We start from the raw sequence: 14,069 nt of genomic DNA, 5'->3' as shown, positions 1-14,069 counted from the left end.
CGCTTAATTAATAATTAATGTTATTCAAATTTAGTGAATATAATTTCACAATTCATCCATCCATCACAAATAAAATTCAAGGTTAACTATAGTCACATTGAAAAATGAAATGGAAAATTGTTCTTGATAAAGAATAAATTAAAATAGCCGAGATAAGAAAGTTATTTGTTTAATTTTTTAAGTAGATCAATATTTGACATAGCATTAAGTAAATAATGAATTCGAATTATCTCATTAAAATCGAGTATCGAAACAATTTTTTAATCCGAAATTTAAAGGAAGAGAGATGGATGTATTAAGATGTATTTACATCGTTTCGTACTGCGACAGAAAGTCAGTCGGTTTCTAAAGTTGGTCTTTATAGGTTTGTTTTGTGAAATTATTTTTTAAAATGGCACCAAGTGAGTAAGATTTTATTTTTAAATTGTTTAAAATTTGTGATTATTTTTAATACAATTACAAATTTTTAATACAATTGGGTTAAATCATAATTTAGGTAAATAATCAAAAAATATTATTGAGTCGAATATTAAACAAATTTTAATATATTTGTATGTAATTGGTTGTACAAAAGATAAAGAGAGGAAAAAAAATATGATTGCGTAATGATAACGCTTCTAAAATGTTGTATAGCAACAATAATCTAAAAGAGTATTATTAAAAACAAACATCCTTATTTTTCAACGTAAAAAAAAGTAATAAAATGTACTAACATTAAAATAACTTAATTGTAATAGCAGTTCTTTGACCTCAAAATGTATCTAACTTTCTCCAAGACTGGATGAATGAGTTTCGTAACATATCGAATGTTTCAGAGTCTTCTGAAATATTCTCAAGACTATTAAAGATAAATTCTTCAAATTAATGATATAACATAGATTTTTATTTTCATAGATTGTAGACAGTTGGTTTTGATTTATATTAGATTTGATCTTTTCGATAAAACCTAAGATCAAACGACAAAACCGCCGTTATATTTTACAAGATTAGCATCTTGGATATCTTAATCCCCATTTTGCAACGCCTTGCTATGTTTAGTTTAGATAACCGTTCAAATATCAAGCAGTTGTGGTGTTGTCTGCGACATGTCCTAAAATGCTTGAGTATTGTTTTTTTGATATTGTTTTAAGTATAATTTAACATCCAGTACTCTTTTCTATAACAACTAATCTGTACCACACATACTTTCATGATTGGTCCCTACTCTGTGACTTTAATACGAAGGCTAATCAAATATTAAACGAACGTCTTTTTAACGCTTCCTAACTCTCTATATATGTTGGGTGGGGATATAAAGTGGAGGGGTCTTATTTATCTCCAGATACGTTTGGTGCTTCTACATGTATCGTATTGATTATAGTGTGCATTATCGATTTTGAGAAATAAAGACATAATGCAAAAGATCATGAGTTAATCAGATGATCATGCACATCATTTAATAAACTTACAATGGCATCAATTCTTCATACGCCATCGTATTTTATACCTCTCATTTCATCTACAATATTTATATCTCTTAGAGGCTCAAACTGTTCTCTTCCAACTACTTACAAAATTTGATTAGATCAAAAAGTAACTATTGATTTTACCAGAACATGCTAAATAATAATGTTAACATATCTGTATCCTCACATTATACGCAATACAAGTATAATTTTTTCATTATTACAATTTTTTGACTTTATAGAGGAGTCAAAAATGACGGCATACATAAACCATGTATTCGGATGCACGGTGAAAACAAGCAAATAATTGCTCTGAGCATAACATGAGGACCATAAACTATAAAAGAACGCAACTAGAGGAGGAGTGGAAGTTGAAATAAAATTACTGACCTTGACTAAGTTAGGATGTAAATGACGGTGGACCCCAAGGCCAAAGACGCGCAGAGAACTTGACCTTGGAAAATTTTCCAAGGGCAAGACCACTGTGTTTATATAAGCTGTCTATAACAATAATTATTATTAAAAAAAATTATTATTTTCATAAATTATATCATTATGTAATTTTAAAAATTATAAAATCTCTCCAACTATTTAAAAACTTAGTTTTCTGCTTTTAACATTTTTATTTTAACATTTAGCGGGTCCCGGATATGCAACTCCATTGGATGCAATGAAAAATGGGCCAAGAGAAGAACTTCTCTACGTCATCTGCGTCCAACCCGACCTAACATCATCAAAAACCGATCTTTTAGCAACCGTAGACATCAATCCAAAATCGCCAACTTATTGTAAAGTAAATAAATCAAACCTCAATTTTTGAATCAAATTTTTAACCTTCACTTCCCTTTTTAAATAGATAATCCATTATATGCACACCGGAAATAAAAACGATGAATTACATCATACCGGATGGAACGTTTGTTCAAGTTGTCATGGTTGTACATCGGCTGTAAGAGATAAATTGATTATGCCCGCTTTAGGATCTGATAGAGTATACATGGTGGACGTTGGAACAAATCCAAAAGCACCATCGATTTATAAAGTTTTTGAACCATCTGAGATGCATGCTTTAAATTGTTCTACACCACATACAAGTCATTGTTTAGCGAATGGAGACATAATGATTTCTACGATGGGAGATGTTAATGGGAATGGAAAAGGTGATTTCGTTTTAATCGATTCGAAAACAATGAAAATGAAAGGAACCTGGACGAAAGGACCAATTGCTAAATTTGGATACGATTTTTGGTACCAACCACATTTTGATATTATGATTTCAACTGAATGGGGTGCTCCAAAAGTGTTTAAAAAAGGCTTTCAACCTTCGGATCCCAGTGATACAACTATTTACGGGAGGTCTTTAAATTTCTTTTCATGGAAAGAACAAAAATTGATCCAATCGTGGAATTTAGGCGATGATGGGATAGCTCCGTTAGAAATCAGATTTCTTCACGATCCTTTACAACCACAAGGATTCGTTGGATGCGCTTTAAACGCCAACGTTTATCGATTTTATTTAAGCAATGGTAAATGGAACGTTGATAAAGTCATCGATGTCAAGCCGAAGAAAGTAACAGGATGGGTTGGAGATTACCTTCAAGGAATGATAACCGACATCATCCTATCATTAGATGACAAATATTTATATTTAAGCAATTGGTTCCATGGCGATGTTAGACAATACGACGTATCCGATCCAGCTAATCCTAAATTAACTGGTCAAGTATTTTTGGGTGGACAAATCGTTAAAGATTCAAAAATCAAAGTCATCGAAGATCCGGAACTCTCCGAACAACCAAATCCGGTTTATATCAAAGGAAAACGTTTGTATGGATCACCACAAATGTTACAATTATCTCTAGATGGAAAGCGTCTTTATGTTACTTCGAGTATTTTTTCACCGTGGGATAAACAATTTTATCCAGACATTGTTAAACACGGAAGTTTCTTGGTTAAATTGGATATCGATCATGAGAATGGTGGAATGAAACTTGATAATGATTTTTTGGTTGATTTTGGAGATACTCCTGATGGGCCTTTATTAGCTCATGAAGTGAGGTAAGGATGTAAATTATATTTAATATTTAGCTATTTCAAATGGGAACTTATTATTTCACTGGAATGTTACATAATTTTTTGTTGCTGCATCCTTAAGTTCTCATTTGTGATCAATGCATAGATATCTAATGGAGTTTATTTCCGTTTACTTGACTGTAGCGTTTCCCAACGATTTTATTAACAATAAAAGGAGGTTGAGCAAGAATACAGTTCCTGCAGCCTTTAATCTACTTTCGTGCAGATTTTAAGTGTTGTTTTCCAAAATTTTTAAAGGAATCTTGGAAGTTGTTCACACCAATTTTCTGGCAGCACAGAAAGGATTGTAAGACAGAATAATTTCTGGCGCAATGCCGTTCTTGTGGCAGATACCTATGAACTAGTACCACTAATTGTTTAATCAAAGAAGATATGTCTTCTTGGAGAAAAACAATTCATCGCAGCTCCCACCTCCGTTATTCTAAACACTTCTTCATCTCAACCTCCTTTTTCCGTTACATTGACGCCATATTCATCATAACCAACAACAGAACCGATCATACGTTTCTTCATTACTTTCCCAATTCGTTGTACCATCCATCTAATACCGCAAACTCCTCTTGTTTCCCTCGGGGCATGGTCACAAAACTTCCCGAAGTAGATCCGCCATGGTACAGTCTTAACAAAACTTTGCGTTACTTTATCCTTCTTTATTAGTGCCAAAGTGCAAGTAAATAAATCAACACCGCTTAGAATTATCCTCTTTTTGAAATGCCATCACTGGGTTGCTTTCATCTCTTTATGGTCTTCAGGATATGCCCGTTAAACCTATGAACAAGATAGAAATCTTCCACTATCCACTCTCTCTATTCACTTTTGGACCAGCAGAATGATCCTTTTGCAACGAGAGAATCTTAACCGCCACATTAACCTCTTTTGAGCTTCACCCTTTTACTACTTATCTCAGCCAATAAAATTTATGTGTATTCATGCTAGTATTTAGGTTGTCTTATTTGATTCTATATGCATCCATGAATTTCGGAGGAAGTTGTCTGTTAACGGTTTACAACTTTGTTTTAATGTTTGTTGATTAACCGTTAATAGCCGATAACTTAGGCATGACTCTACATTTGCGGAATTTTCAGAAACACAAATTACTATCACAATATGAGCGGTAGAATATTATTGAGCGGTGGAATCGTGGATGAGGCTATCGCTTATTTTCACGAAGTGCTATCTGACGCGTTTTTGCGACCTGTCTCTACAATTTGAGCAGGTTGAAGTCTTGAAACTCTTAGCGCCATTAACTGGTGCTTATTTTTCTTTTATTTTCCTCTGTGATGCTTATTTTTAAATCTGGCTGTAGAAGCGTAGTCGAAAACTATGGATTTCGGCAAGGTCCTTGAGAGCTTAATTTACAAGCCTATTTTTTACATTGTAAAAAATGTTTTAGACACTCGACAACACGGATTTTTTGCAGGTCGTTCGGTAGAGACCAATCTTCTCAAATATACTAATTACATTTTACGTTCTTTTGATGACAACTGTCAGGTGGACTCTGTATACACTGATTTTAGTAAACCTTTTAATAAAGTTGATTATCTGTTCTTGCTAGAAAAACAACAGTAGCTTGCTTCCTATGTGGCTGATAAGCAGTCGGTTAGAGTTAAAGGTTTTTCCTCGCAAACGGTGTCAGTCTCATCCGGCGTACCTCAGGGAAGCATTTTTGGACCTTCGCTTTTCAATATTTATATTAATGACATATTTAAGTGTTTTAAACACGCTAACTATTTAATGTATACAGATGATCTAAAGATCTTGTGCCGTGTGTCTAATACTAGAGGCTGTTCTGCTCGTCAGCGAGATCTATGTGAACTTGCTCAATATTACTTTACAAACTTCATCACCATAAATTATAGCAAATGCTTTACACTTTTACAAAAAAGCCTGGTCTTATATGCTTTGACTACATGATTGGAAGGATGTTGTTGAACAGGGTTACTTCTATAAGGGATTTGGGCGTGACGATTGATAGTAAGCTATTATTCAGTGAGCACATCGAATTGGTGATTGGCAACGGCGTCATAAGATCAGCTGCTGATTTTGCCGACACTAATTCATTAATGACTCTCTATTATACGTACGTATTTAACATTATGAATTACTGCACTGTTGTATGGAATCCACAATATGATATATTCATGGAACGACCAGAGCGTGTCCAAAAGAGATTCCTTCGTTTTTTATGCTGGAAATCTCATACTACCTATGTTGACTACGACTTGGCGTGCCAATCTTTCCACATTCCAATCTTCGGTTACATCACTGGTTAACTTTCACGTCCCGCCCAGATCGCTTCGTTTTGATTTTCTGTTTTTTTACCACAACGCCGCGTACTAATACTTATCAGCATTCGCCATTGTTGCGCTCTGCTGACCGTCTTTCCATTGACATATTTGCGTACGAATCCTTAATCTCCTTTCGAAGAGGGGCCCTTGCTGCCGTGGTGAACATGCCGTATATTGATTTTTCACTATTTTTCATTTCTTTTTAATCTGACTTGTTGTTTTTTTCCTCTGTTCTTTTTATCAAACTACTTACGCAATTTAAGATACTGATTTAAGTTTTTGTGTCCTTTTTTTTCTTTCTTATTGTAATAACAATCTGTTTGGTACATTATTTTAGTAGGCATCCGTTCCCTGTAATCAGTGATGTAAAATTACGGTAATTTATAATTTGTGTAAATTACTGTTGTAAATTACGGTTTTTTTTCTCAATATTTATTCTAGTTTTAGTTTAATTAACACCGGCCGTGAAAGCCTTCGTACGTATATGTAACAAAAACTCTAAAAATGAAACAAAATATGAATTCTATGTAATTCAAACAAATATTTCAGAAAAGCTTCTTTCTGTTGTGCACGTTGTTGGTGAGCAATTTAAGGTTTCCGTTGCTACTTTGCTTAAAGATGTAGTACAACAAAAAGACTTCCACCATATAACAGAATGCAGTTCACCCATATCCAAAGCTTTCCATATGAAACCGTTAGAAAATAATTGTTTTTTTGATTCATAATGGGCAATTTCATAACGTTTGCTACATTAGATCCATTAACCAGAAGCGCCGATAATTTATTGATATATGTCAATGCTGCAATGTGCCCGTCGTTACTGAGATGTTTTCCCATAATTTTGAAATTGTGTTTGAATTGAGTTTACTTCTAAAACTGGGCATTTATTTTGTAGTTGATCATTCAAATGTTGAAAATAGTCAACAACATGAGAAATGCAAGGTTGGGAAGTTTGTAAATTTTTTAAAATTATTGAAATGAGATTTAAAATCTTATATTATGTATCAAGTTTCCCCCAGAATATATCGCTTAAAATGTTACGTTTAATATTTTCGTCTAAAATACTTGTTATAGTTTCTGTTATAACCAACTCTTTTAAGTTTCTTATAGGGACTTTACTGCATTATCAAAACACCGAAAGCGCATGCGCTGGTACATCCTAGCTCCTAGCGGTAATTTATGAAAAATTTGTTTGGTAATTTACAGTAAATTACGGTAAATATTTTGGTAATTTACAAATTCATATCACTGCCTGTAACGGTTGTAAAGCAACTGTTTTCTAACATGTTTCAACCTGTTCTTTTTTAAGAGACCACCCCTTCCATATCCTTCACGCGCCCGACTGTCGCGGCACTGACGTAATATACACTACATCATCGTTGTGGTTTTTTCCACTATTCTATTAACAGGTCAACTTATGTTTGCTGAAACTTAATGGATTGTTAATCTCGTTATAATTACAAATTAATTTTGTATATACCTAATCCTGAAAGTTTTTTTATTTATTATATCTTTTGATCAATCTAAAAAGCAATTACAGTATGTGCTTTGTCAATGTTTGTTATTAACTTGTATGTATTATTTCAATTTTCGAAAATTGGAGTGCTTATTGGGATATCAATCATTGGTTTATTTCTGTTTTCTCATCAAATATAATTCAAACAGGATAATTATATGAAATGTATACTTTCGATCCGTCAAGACTGTTTTAAATTTAAATTTCTTTTCAGATACCCAGGTGGTGATTGCTCTTCAGATATTTGGTTAGCTGAAACAGCATGCAAGAAATAATGTTACATTTATAAAAATAAATTGTATCTGTTACTCTTTTTTGTTATATAATATCGAATGTTACTCTTATCATGTATAAAAATGATTTATTAAACAATAAAGGCTTTATCTATGTTTACAAATTCCTTGTAATTGATTTCTGTTTGCTTTAAACTATACACAACGTTTGATACTGTTATCAAGAGAGACTCATGTAAGAATAAAAAAAATATCTTTAACCTTTATATTGGGTTTTGTTGTATTATTATGAATTTATAAATAAAGAAGTATACAATAAACAGTATACAACATAAAGAAGAACAATACAAATTTATTTGCTTAATAAATCTTTATAAAAATACATGAATATTCGTAACTTAATGAAATTAAAGTTGTAATACTATGAAAGCAAATAGCAATGTATGATTTATTTTTATTGTTTATGGGCATCATTCCAAGCTTTAATAGCTGGAAGATTAAAAACGTTATCCCTAACAGCTTGTAAGCTGGGTTTTCCTTCCAAAAGATCCATATTAGCCATCATATTCAAGTAAGATAATAATCCAGCAAAATATAAATCAGCCCAAGTTAACTAAAATATAAAAATAAAATTAATTTTAAATCTTTTAATAAAACTATAATAACCTTTTTAACTGCTAAATGTCCATCATTATCCTTGGCAATTTTTTCAAACTTTTCCAAATAATATGGAATAGTTTCCTTGAAAAGAGGCCCCTTTTTAGCTTCCTTCACAGCTTCATCTTGCTCATAATGATAAGCCGCAATTTCTAAAATCAACAAAATCATTTTAAAACAATAAAAAAAAGTTAGAAATAATTTACTTTGTCTGAAATCATTAACAGTATCAACGATTGAGTCGATTTCTAATGCTTCCCAATCATCGGCTCCAGCAATCTTGTACTTTTTGGCTAAATATCTACAAATCGCCAAACTCTGGTGGGCCACCTTACCATCTTCCTCATAAGTTGGCATTTGACCAAATGGCATAGCTACAAAGGTCATTTTTTTAAATCAAAAAAATAATTCCTAGTTTTTTTTTAACTTACATGGTTTTAATTCCGGCCATTTTGATCTTTCAATGCGTACATCGTCGAATTTCTCATTTCCATAAGTTAGTAGATACCTAATAGGCTCACCGAGGGCCGTAATATCGAAATAAGTGACCTTAATCGACATATTGAAATTTATTGGAGCCGGCTTTTTCGAATATTAAGCAGAAAAGTTAACACCTTCAACGCTGTTAAGTGAATGCCAAATTTGTTAGACACGTCAGCTGTTAAATAGATGCTGCACAGCGCCATCATGTGAGAGGGGATTTAAGATAAATAAAGTTATCTTGAGCATTTTTTAATTAATAGAAACATAAAATAATTGTTAATTAAAACTTATTTTATAACAAATTATGCAAGAATTAAATTATTGGTGAAATAGTTTTTATTTAAGAATATATTAAAAACTATGTAAAAGTTTGAAGCTAATATCACATTTATCATTACTTTAAAGTAAATAATTAATTAATTAATTATAATCATTAATTATTTAATTTTGTGAATTTATTTTTATAATTTAGAATAAAATTCTATATATAAAACGAAATTATTTCAAAAATTATGTTTTAAAACATCTTGAAGTTAGCTGCAATTTCTTTTTTTGAAATGTCATTTTTGCTACTTTAAAATTTTAAAGTTAAACTTTAAAACTAATTTTAAAAAAGGAAATTTTATTAATAAATTGATTAAAATGATATGTATTTTATTATATCAACATTCTTAATGTTTTTATTAAATTAATAATGGAAAAATCCAGAATAAATAGAAATGAGATAAATGTTTATTGCAAATATTTATCTCAAACTCTATCTGTAGGTGTATCGACCCCACTGGACGATAAAGTATGACGACATATTGTGAAATAAAAGTCTATTCTAGAATATTATGAGTTTTATTACGAATCACTGTATCTAGTACTCAAAAGAAATTCAAGAAATGATTACTCAATAACTTTAATATAAGATTACGTTAAGAAAAGTTTAAATCAAATTACAATGTACTTTTTTTAATATTTATTAGAATTAATTTAATCAGTTCTAGCAACAAACATAGCTTCGAATGGTTTAGGTGATAAAGTAACTCCATCGTTTTTTTCCTCGCACAATTTACTACCCGGTGGTAATTCAATTCGAAAGTTGTGTAAAATGGCAGTAAAAAATAAAAAATAATTCACTTTAGCCAGAGATTCTCCGAGGCATCTTCGTTTGCCGTTTCCGTAGGGAAGAAAATATTTTCCATGGTTAAAAATTTTTCCGTTCTTCAAAAATCTTTCTGGTCTAAATATTTCTGGATCACCCCAATAATCTTTATCCATATGCACGCTAAAAATATTCGTTAAAATCGTTGTGCCTTCAGGTATTTTGTAACCCATTAATTCAGTGGTTTCGATGGCTCTATGGGCAATTCCTAAAGGTGGTACATTAGTTTGTCTTTGAATTTCCATAAGAACTGCTTCGGTATAAGGAAGACTACAAAAAGATTTAATTTAAATTAAAATAAATATAATAATAAAATTAATACTTTAATTTATCAGAATACATTGGCCATCTACTTCTCCCAACAACCACATCTAATTCATTTTGAACTTTAGTTTGTATTTCCGGATATTTTAGCATATAAAAAATAGAAAATTCTAAAGTATTACTTGTTGTTTCTGATCCAGCCATAAAAATATCCAACAATAAAGACTTTAATTGATCGTTTGAAAATGTTTTATCGTTCTCATGCATCTTCACCAAGTAAGAATCGATTAAATCTCTCGAATACAATTTGCAAAAAGTTTCTTGATGATTTTCGATCGTTTCTTCCAAAAACGACCACATCTTCTTCAACATTTCCAAATGTTGGTTGTAATAACACAAATTCGGGGCAACATATCGCAAAAACGGTAGCTGATTTAAAATCCCTCCGGAAATATCGAAAAAATTAAACGCTTTGTGAATTAGATCGATTAGTTCTCTCATTTTTTCGTTTTCCAATGAAAATCTTTCGCTACTGGTCATAAACCATAACACGTTTAGTACTGCTACGTCGAAAACGTGTTGCATTGGCATCGGATTTCCGTTTTTATTCTTTAAAAATTCCACAAATACTTTCGTTTCTTCGATTATGCCAAGTTCCATTTCTTTTCTTCCTAAACCCAATGATTTTAAATGATGCAATACAAATTTTCTTTGTGTTTGCCATAATGGGCCATCAGAAAATACCAATCCTATAAATTCAAATATTATTAAAATCAGTGTAATTAATTAATTCTCTTTATTATAAACAAAGTTTATTTGATGTAAATGTAGGTAAATTTGAAGGACTTTTTAGATAATATTTACGAATTTCTATAATCTCTGATTGACATAATGTGATAGAAATATACAAGAAGTAATACATTTTTGTATTGTAAATTCACATTTTGTGTAAGCATATCATCAGCTGATAAATATTGGTCAGAATTACTGAACTACTTCTTCTACAATGAAATGATTCTTTATAACAACTACATCATATGTTGTTAAGATAGTTGTACTGCATCTGGAAGTTGTAATGGTTGAAGGTAAGAACCAATTTGGCCAAAAAGTATTGATGTACATATACATCATACTTACTAAAAGAAAAACAAACCTTCGATCACAATCCATCAAGCTTAATAGATGATGTTTGTGAAATTCAGAAATGCAAGTAATTATTGCTCGAGACATTTCGCATATAAGCCAGTCACTCTACACAATTCGTAGTGTACTGTGTCTTACCAACTAAATCAGCAGAAAGATTTATGACTGGTGAACAACTCCTCAATGTTAATTTGACTAAAAAGAATTGACATTAATGTGGCAAACACTGTCATGGTTAAACCCACAACAGTTCCAACAACATAAATGAGAAATACTACGATTTATAAGCATATATTAAGAAGATAAATCAAGCAGATAAGTTGCAGCATACATTCTCTTTACACAGACACTGAGTTTCAATGCTAAATATGCTGTAACATGTTGTATGGAAGCATCCAAATTTGTTGTTTTTCCTCCTCTACATACCGATTGTTTAAATTGACACAGTTTGTCCGAGCTGATTTAGAATACATCTACCGAAGGCTGCAAACTTGTGGAGATTGCTGAATGTCTTAAAATAAACATGGTTGCTATTATATGGCATGATGCTAAAATATTAAATTTAAAAATATGTAGTGTTTTTTCAAACAGCTGAACCTTCAAGTTGAAGTAGGACTTCCGAGTAGATAATTTGGTAGAAATGTTATTTTTTTTAAGTATAGGTTTATATGATGAAGATTCGATAGTGTTCAGGTTAAGTGGCATACATAGATATACAGTTACATGAATACATGAATACACCAGTTCACTGTAAAATTCCTGAAAACTGCTATCAGTACCTAAACCAAAATAAAAACGCAGCAGATGCATCGAGGAGTTACTTATCGTATTGCATCGTTGACTGCCAGTGAATGTACTAACTCTATATGCAGTAATAATTGATGACAGCTTCGTAATTAAATTTAATTGTTGCCATAGTCATATCAGAAATCAAGAAGTTAGTGAAATACTTAATGAAGGCAATAAGGGAATGTTTTATTTTTTATTTTATTCTATACAAAACCTTTGAGAAGAAGGTGAAAATGATTTGGCAAAGGAAGAATTTTGAAGAATGCAGAAGAAACTGTTTTTTTTTCTAAGATAACTTTTACGCCAACTGCTTGCTCCGTTGAAAGAAGTTATAGCACATTAAGAGAAGTGAGCGATGTTGTTCAATTTTGTTGACGCCTTAGATATTTTTACACAGATTTCAAGCAAATCAATTTTTGTTTTTAAAGATAAGTGAAAATAAAACATATTTACCTTCACTATGATACTAAGAATTCAATTGTTGCATAACCAACATTCAACAATTGTTGTATACATTGACGTTCGTGGATTGTAAATGTTGTGCCATAACAAGATAGTGTCAATTCAATTTTATTTTTATATTTCAATTTACCAAATCTTTTTTAATAAATTCTTCAAATAAGTTTTCAAATAATTCTGTCATTGTTTACATTAGTCTAGGAGTGCAATTATAAACACGTAAAAGAAGTGGATTTCGAGTTTGTTTTTGGTGAAAATAAGTTAAGGTTAAGGTGTAGGTCAAGAATCCAGTTTAAAAAAAAACACCAAGAAAAAAATACACACAGATGGTTCAACATGGGCTACTAAAATAATGCATGGGCTAGGTCAGCATTCCACGTATACTTTTAATGTAAAAATATTGACCCCTTCGCGATGAACAAAAACCGGTTTAGCCAAAAAATCTTCTTTAGCAGACGTGGGCCGAAGAAGACAATTTTTTTAAGAATAAAACAAAAAAGGATGAAACGTAAAATATTTGCATACCCAAACGTTGTCCGAACGTTCGCATTCTGAAGAAAAGCCCATCGGGTCTTCCGGAAAATTCTTCACGAATCATTATCTCTTCGATTGCTTCTACCCCTGAAACACCAACCACTAAGTCTCTTCCCATTTTTAATCCGACAATTGAACCAAACTTTTCCGAAAGTTTTTGCCAAACTAAGTGATTAAATTTAAGTTGTTTTTTTAAACGGAGAAAAAGATAGATATTTCCTATAAATGGTAACCATTTAGGACCTAAAATTGACAGTTAAATTAAAAAAGTATAATTATTAATTATTGTTCTTCTTGAAATAATTCGTTAAAGTTACAAATTACGATCAACATTTTTAACAAGCAATAATTTCTCACAAATATTATGTATTTGAAATTAAATTATTATTTTTTACTTACCGGGTGGAAAATGTTTTGGTCTTCTTAAGTCAAAAAAAAGGAGAAGGCTTAAGAGGAAGAGAACCAAGAGCCAAATGTATACTGGGGAGTCCATCGCGTTACACTAAACATGTCCTGAGTTTTTTCAATATTTATAGCTGATGCCGGGACTGCTTTGGACTGACTAACATACCTATAGATATGTAAAAAGCAAACCAACAATGTCACAAGCTCCACCGCGTTTTTTTTTTTTAATATTTGTTTACAACTATTTTTTACCAAACCATTTAACTTTTTTACCGGGTCATCAGCTATCATAACAAAAAATCTTGTTACCGTCTTTAAGAAAAATCTATTCCTAGAGATGATTTTGAATAGATTTTTTTCCATTTAGATATTTTAACAAAATTTGTTATATTTAAAAAAATTTATGTTTTTAAGATTTTTAAGATTTAAGTTTAATTTTGACAATAAATAATCAACATAGACAAATTAACACCCTATATGATCAATTTGAATTTCTCTTTCAGTTTTATTAATAACACTTCACTTCATCGTTAACCACAAACACCATTTTAAAATCAATCCGAATTTAATTTCAATTTCAATCTACTAGTGTATTTCTTAATCTAGTAG

General features: G+C 31.2%; 3 protein-coding genes across 3 annotated transcripts; 1 reads left to right on the top strand and 2 right to left on the bottom strand.

The window, feature by feature from the left end:
* The first annotated feature begins 293 nt into the window (after positions 1-293).
* On the top strand, positions 294-7,740 carry LOC111425709 (methanethiol oxidase). The gene is made up of 4 exons (XM_023059929.2): positions 294-401; positions 2,084-2,238; positions 2,302-3,503; positions 7,558-7,740. The coding sequence occupies exons 1-4, from the start codon at positions 392-394 to the stop codon at positions 7,616-7,618; spliced, it is 1,428 nt and encodes a 475-aa protein (XP_022915697.2). The 5' UTR covers positions 294-391; the 3' UTR covers positions 7,619-7,740.
* A 171-nt stretch (positions 7,741-7,911) lies between these two features.
* LOC111425712 (glutathione S-transferase-like) lies at positions 7,912-8,887 on the bottom strand. Its single transcript, XM_023059931.2, has 4 exons — positions 8,665-8,887; positions 8,440-8,607; positions 8,243-8,385; positions 7,912-8,189 (listed from the first exon to the last, which is right to left on the bottom strand). The coding sequence occupies exons 1-4, from the start codon at positions 8,792-8,794 to the stop codon at positions 8,031-8,033; spliced, it is 600 nt and encodes a 199-aa protein (XP_022915699.2). The 5' UTR covers positions 8,795-8,887; the 3' UTR covers positions 7,912-8,030.
* A 778-nt stretch (positions 8,888-9,665) lies between these two features.
* On the bottom strand, positions 9,666-13,596 carry LOC111425794 (methyl farnesoate epoxidase-like). The gene is made up of 4 exons (XM_023060045.2): positions 13,455-13,596; positions 13,047-13,298; positions 10,189-10,879; positions 9,666-10,136 (listed from the first exon to the last, which is right to left on the bottom strand). The coding sequence occupies exons 1-4, from the start codon at positions 13,546-13,548 to the stop codon at positions 9,695-9,697; spliced, it is 1,479 nt and encodes a 492-aa protein (XP_022915813.2). The 5' UTR covers positions 13,549-13,596; the 3' UTR covers positions 9,666-9,694.
* Positions 13,597-14,069: the final 473 nt, after the last annotated feature.

The sequence above is a fragment of the Onthophagus taurus genome, chromosome 1, assembly GCF_036711975.1.
Source record: "Onthophagus taurus isolate NC chromosome 1, IU_Otau_3.0, whole genome shotgun sequence".
In the NCBI taxonomy this organism is placed as follows: domain Eukaryota; kingdom Metazoa; phylum Arthropoda; class Insecta; order Coleoptera; family Scarabaeidae; genus Onthophagus; species Onthophagus taurus.
Note: the sequence above shows the minus strand (reverse complement) of the source record. Positions and strands in the feature narration are given on the sequence as shown.

Coding starts and splice junctions, on each gene's coding strand:
- LOC111425712 (XM_023059931.2), bottom strand. CDS start 8,794: ATGTCGATTAAGGTCACTTATTTCGATATTACGGCCCTCGGTGAGCCT. Junction 8,608..8,664: donor ATGGCCGGAATTAAAACCAT/GTAAGTTAAAAA, acceptor TGACCTTTGTAG/CTATGCCATTTGGTCAAATG. Junction 8,386..8,439: donor TGTTAATGATTTCAGACAAA/GTAAATTATTTC, acceptor TGTTGATTTTAG/AAATTGCGGCTTATCATTAT.
- LOC111425794 (XM_023060045.2), bottom strand. CDS start 13,548: ATGGACTCCCCAGTATACATTTGGCTCTTGGTTCTCTTCCTCTTAAGC. Junction 13,299..13,454: donor ACCAAAACATTTTCCACCCG/GTAAGTAAAAAA, acceptor TGTCAATTTTAG/GTCCTAAATGGTTACCATTT. Junction 10,880..13,046: donor AACGTTCGGACAACGTTTGG/GTATGCAAATAT, acceptor TTGAATTTATAG/GATTGGTATTTTCTGATGGC.
- LOC111425709 (XM_023059929.2), top strand. Junction 2,239..2,301: donor AATCGCCAACTTATTGTAAA/GTAAATAAATCA, acceptor CTTTTTAAATAG/ATAATCCATTATATGCACAC. Junction 3,504..7,557: donor TTATTAGCTCATGAAGTGAG/GTAAGGATGTAA, acceptor ATTTCTTTTCAG/ATACCCAGGTGGTGATTGCT.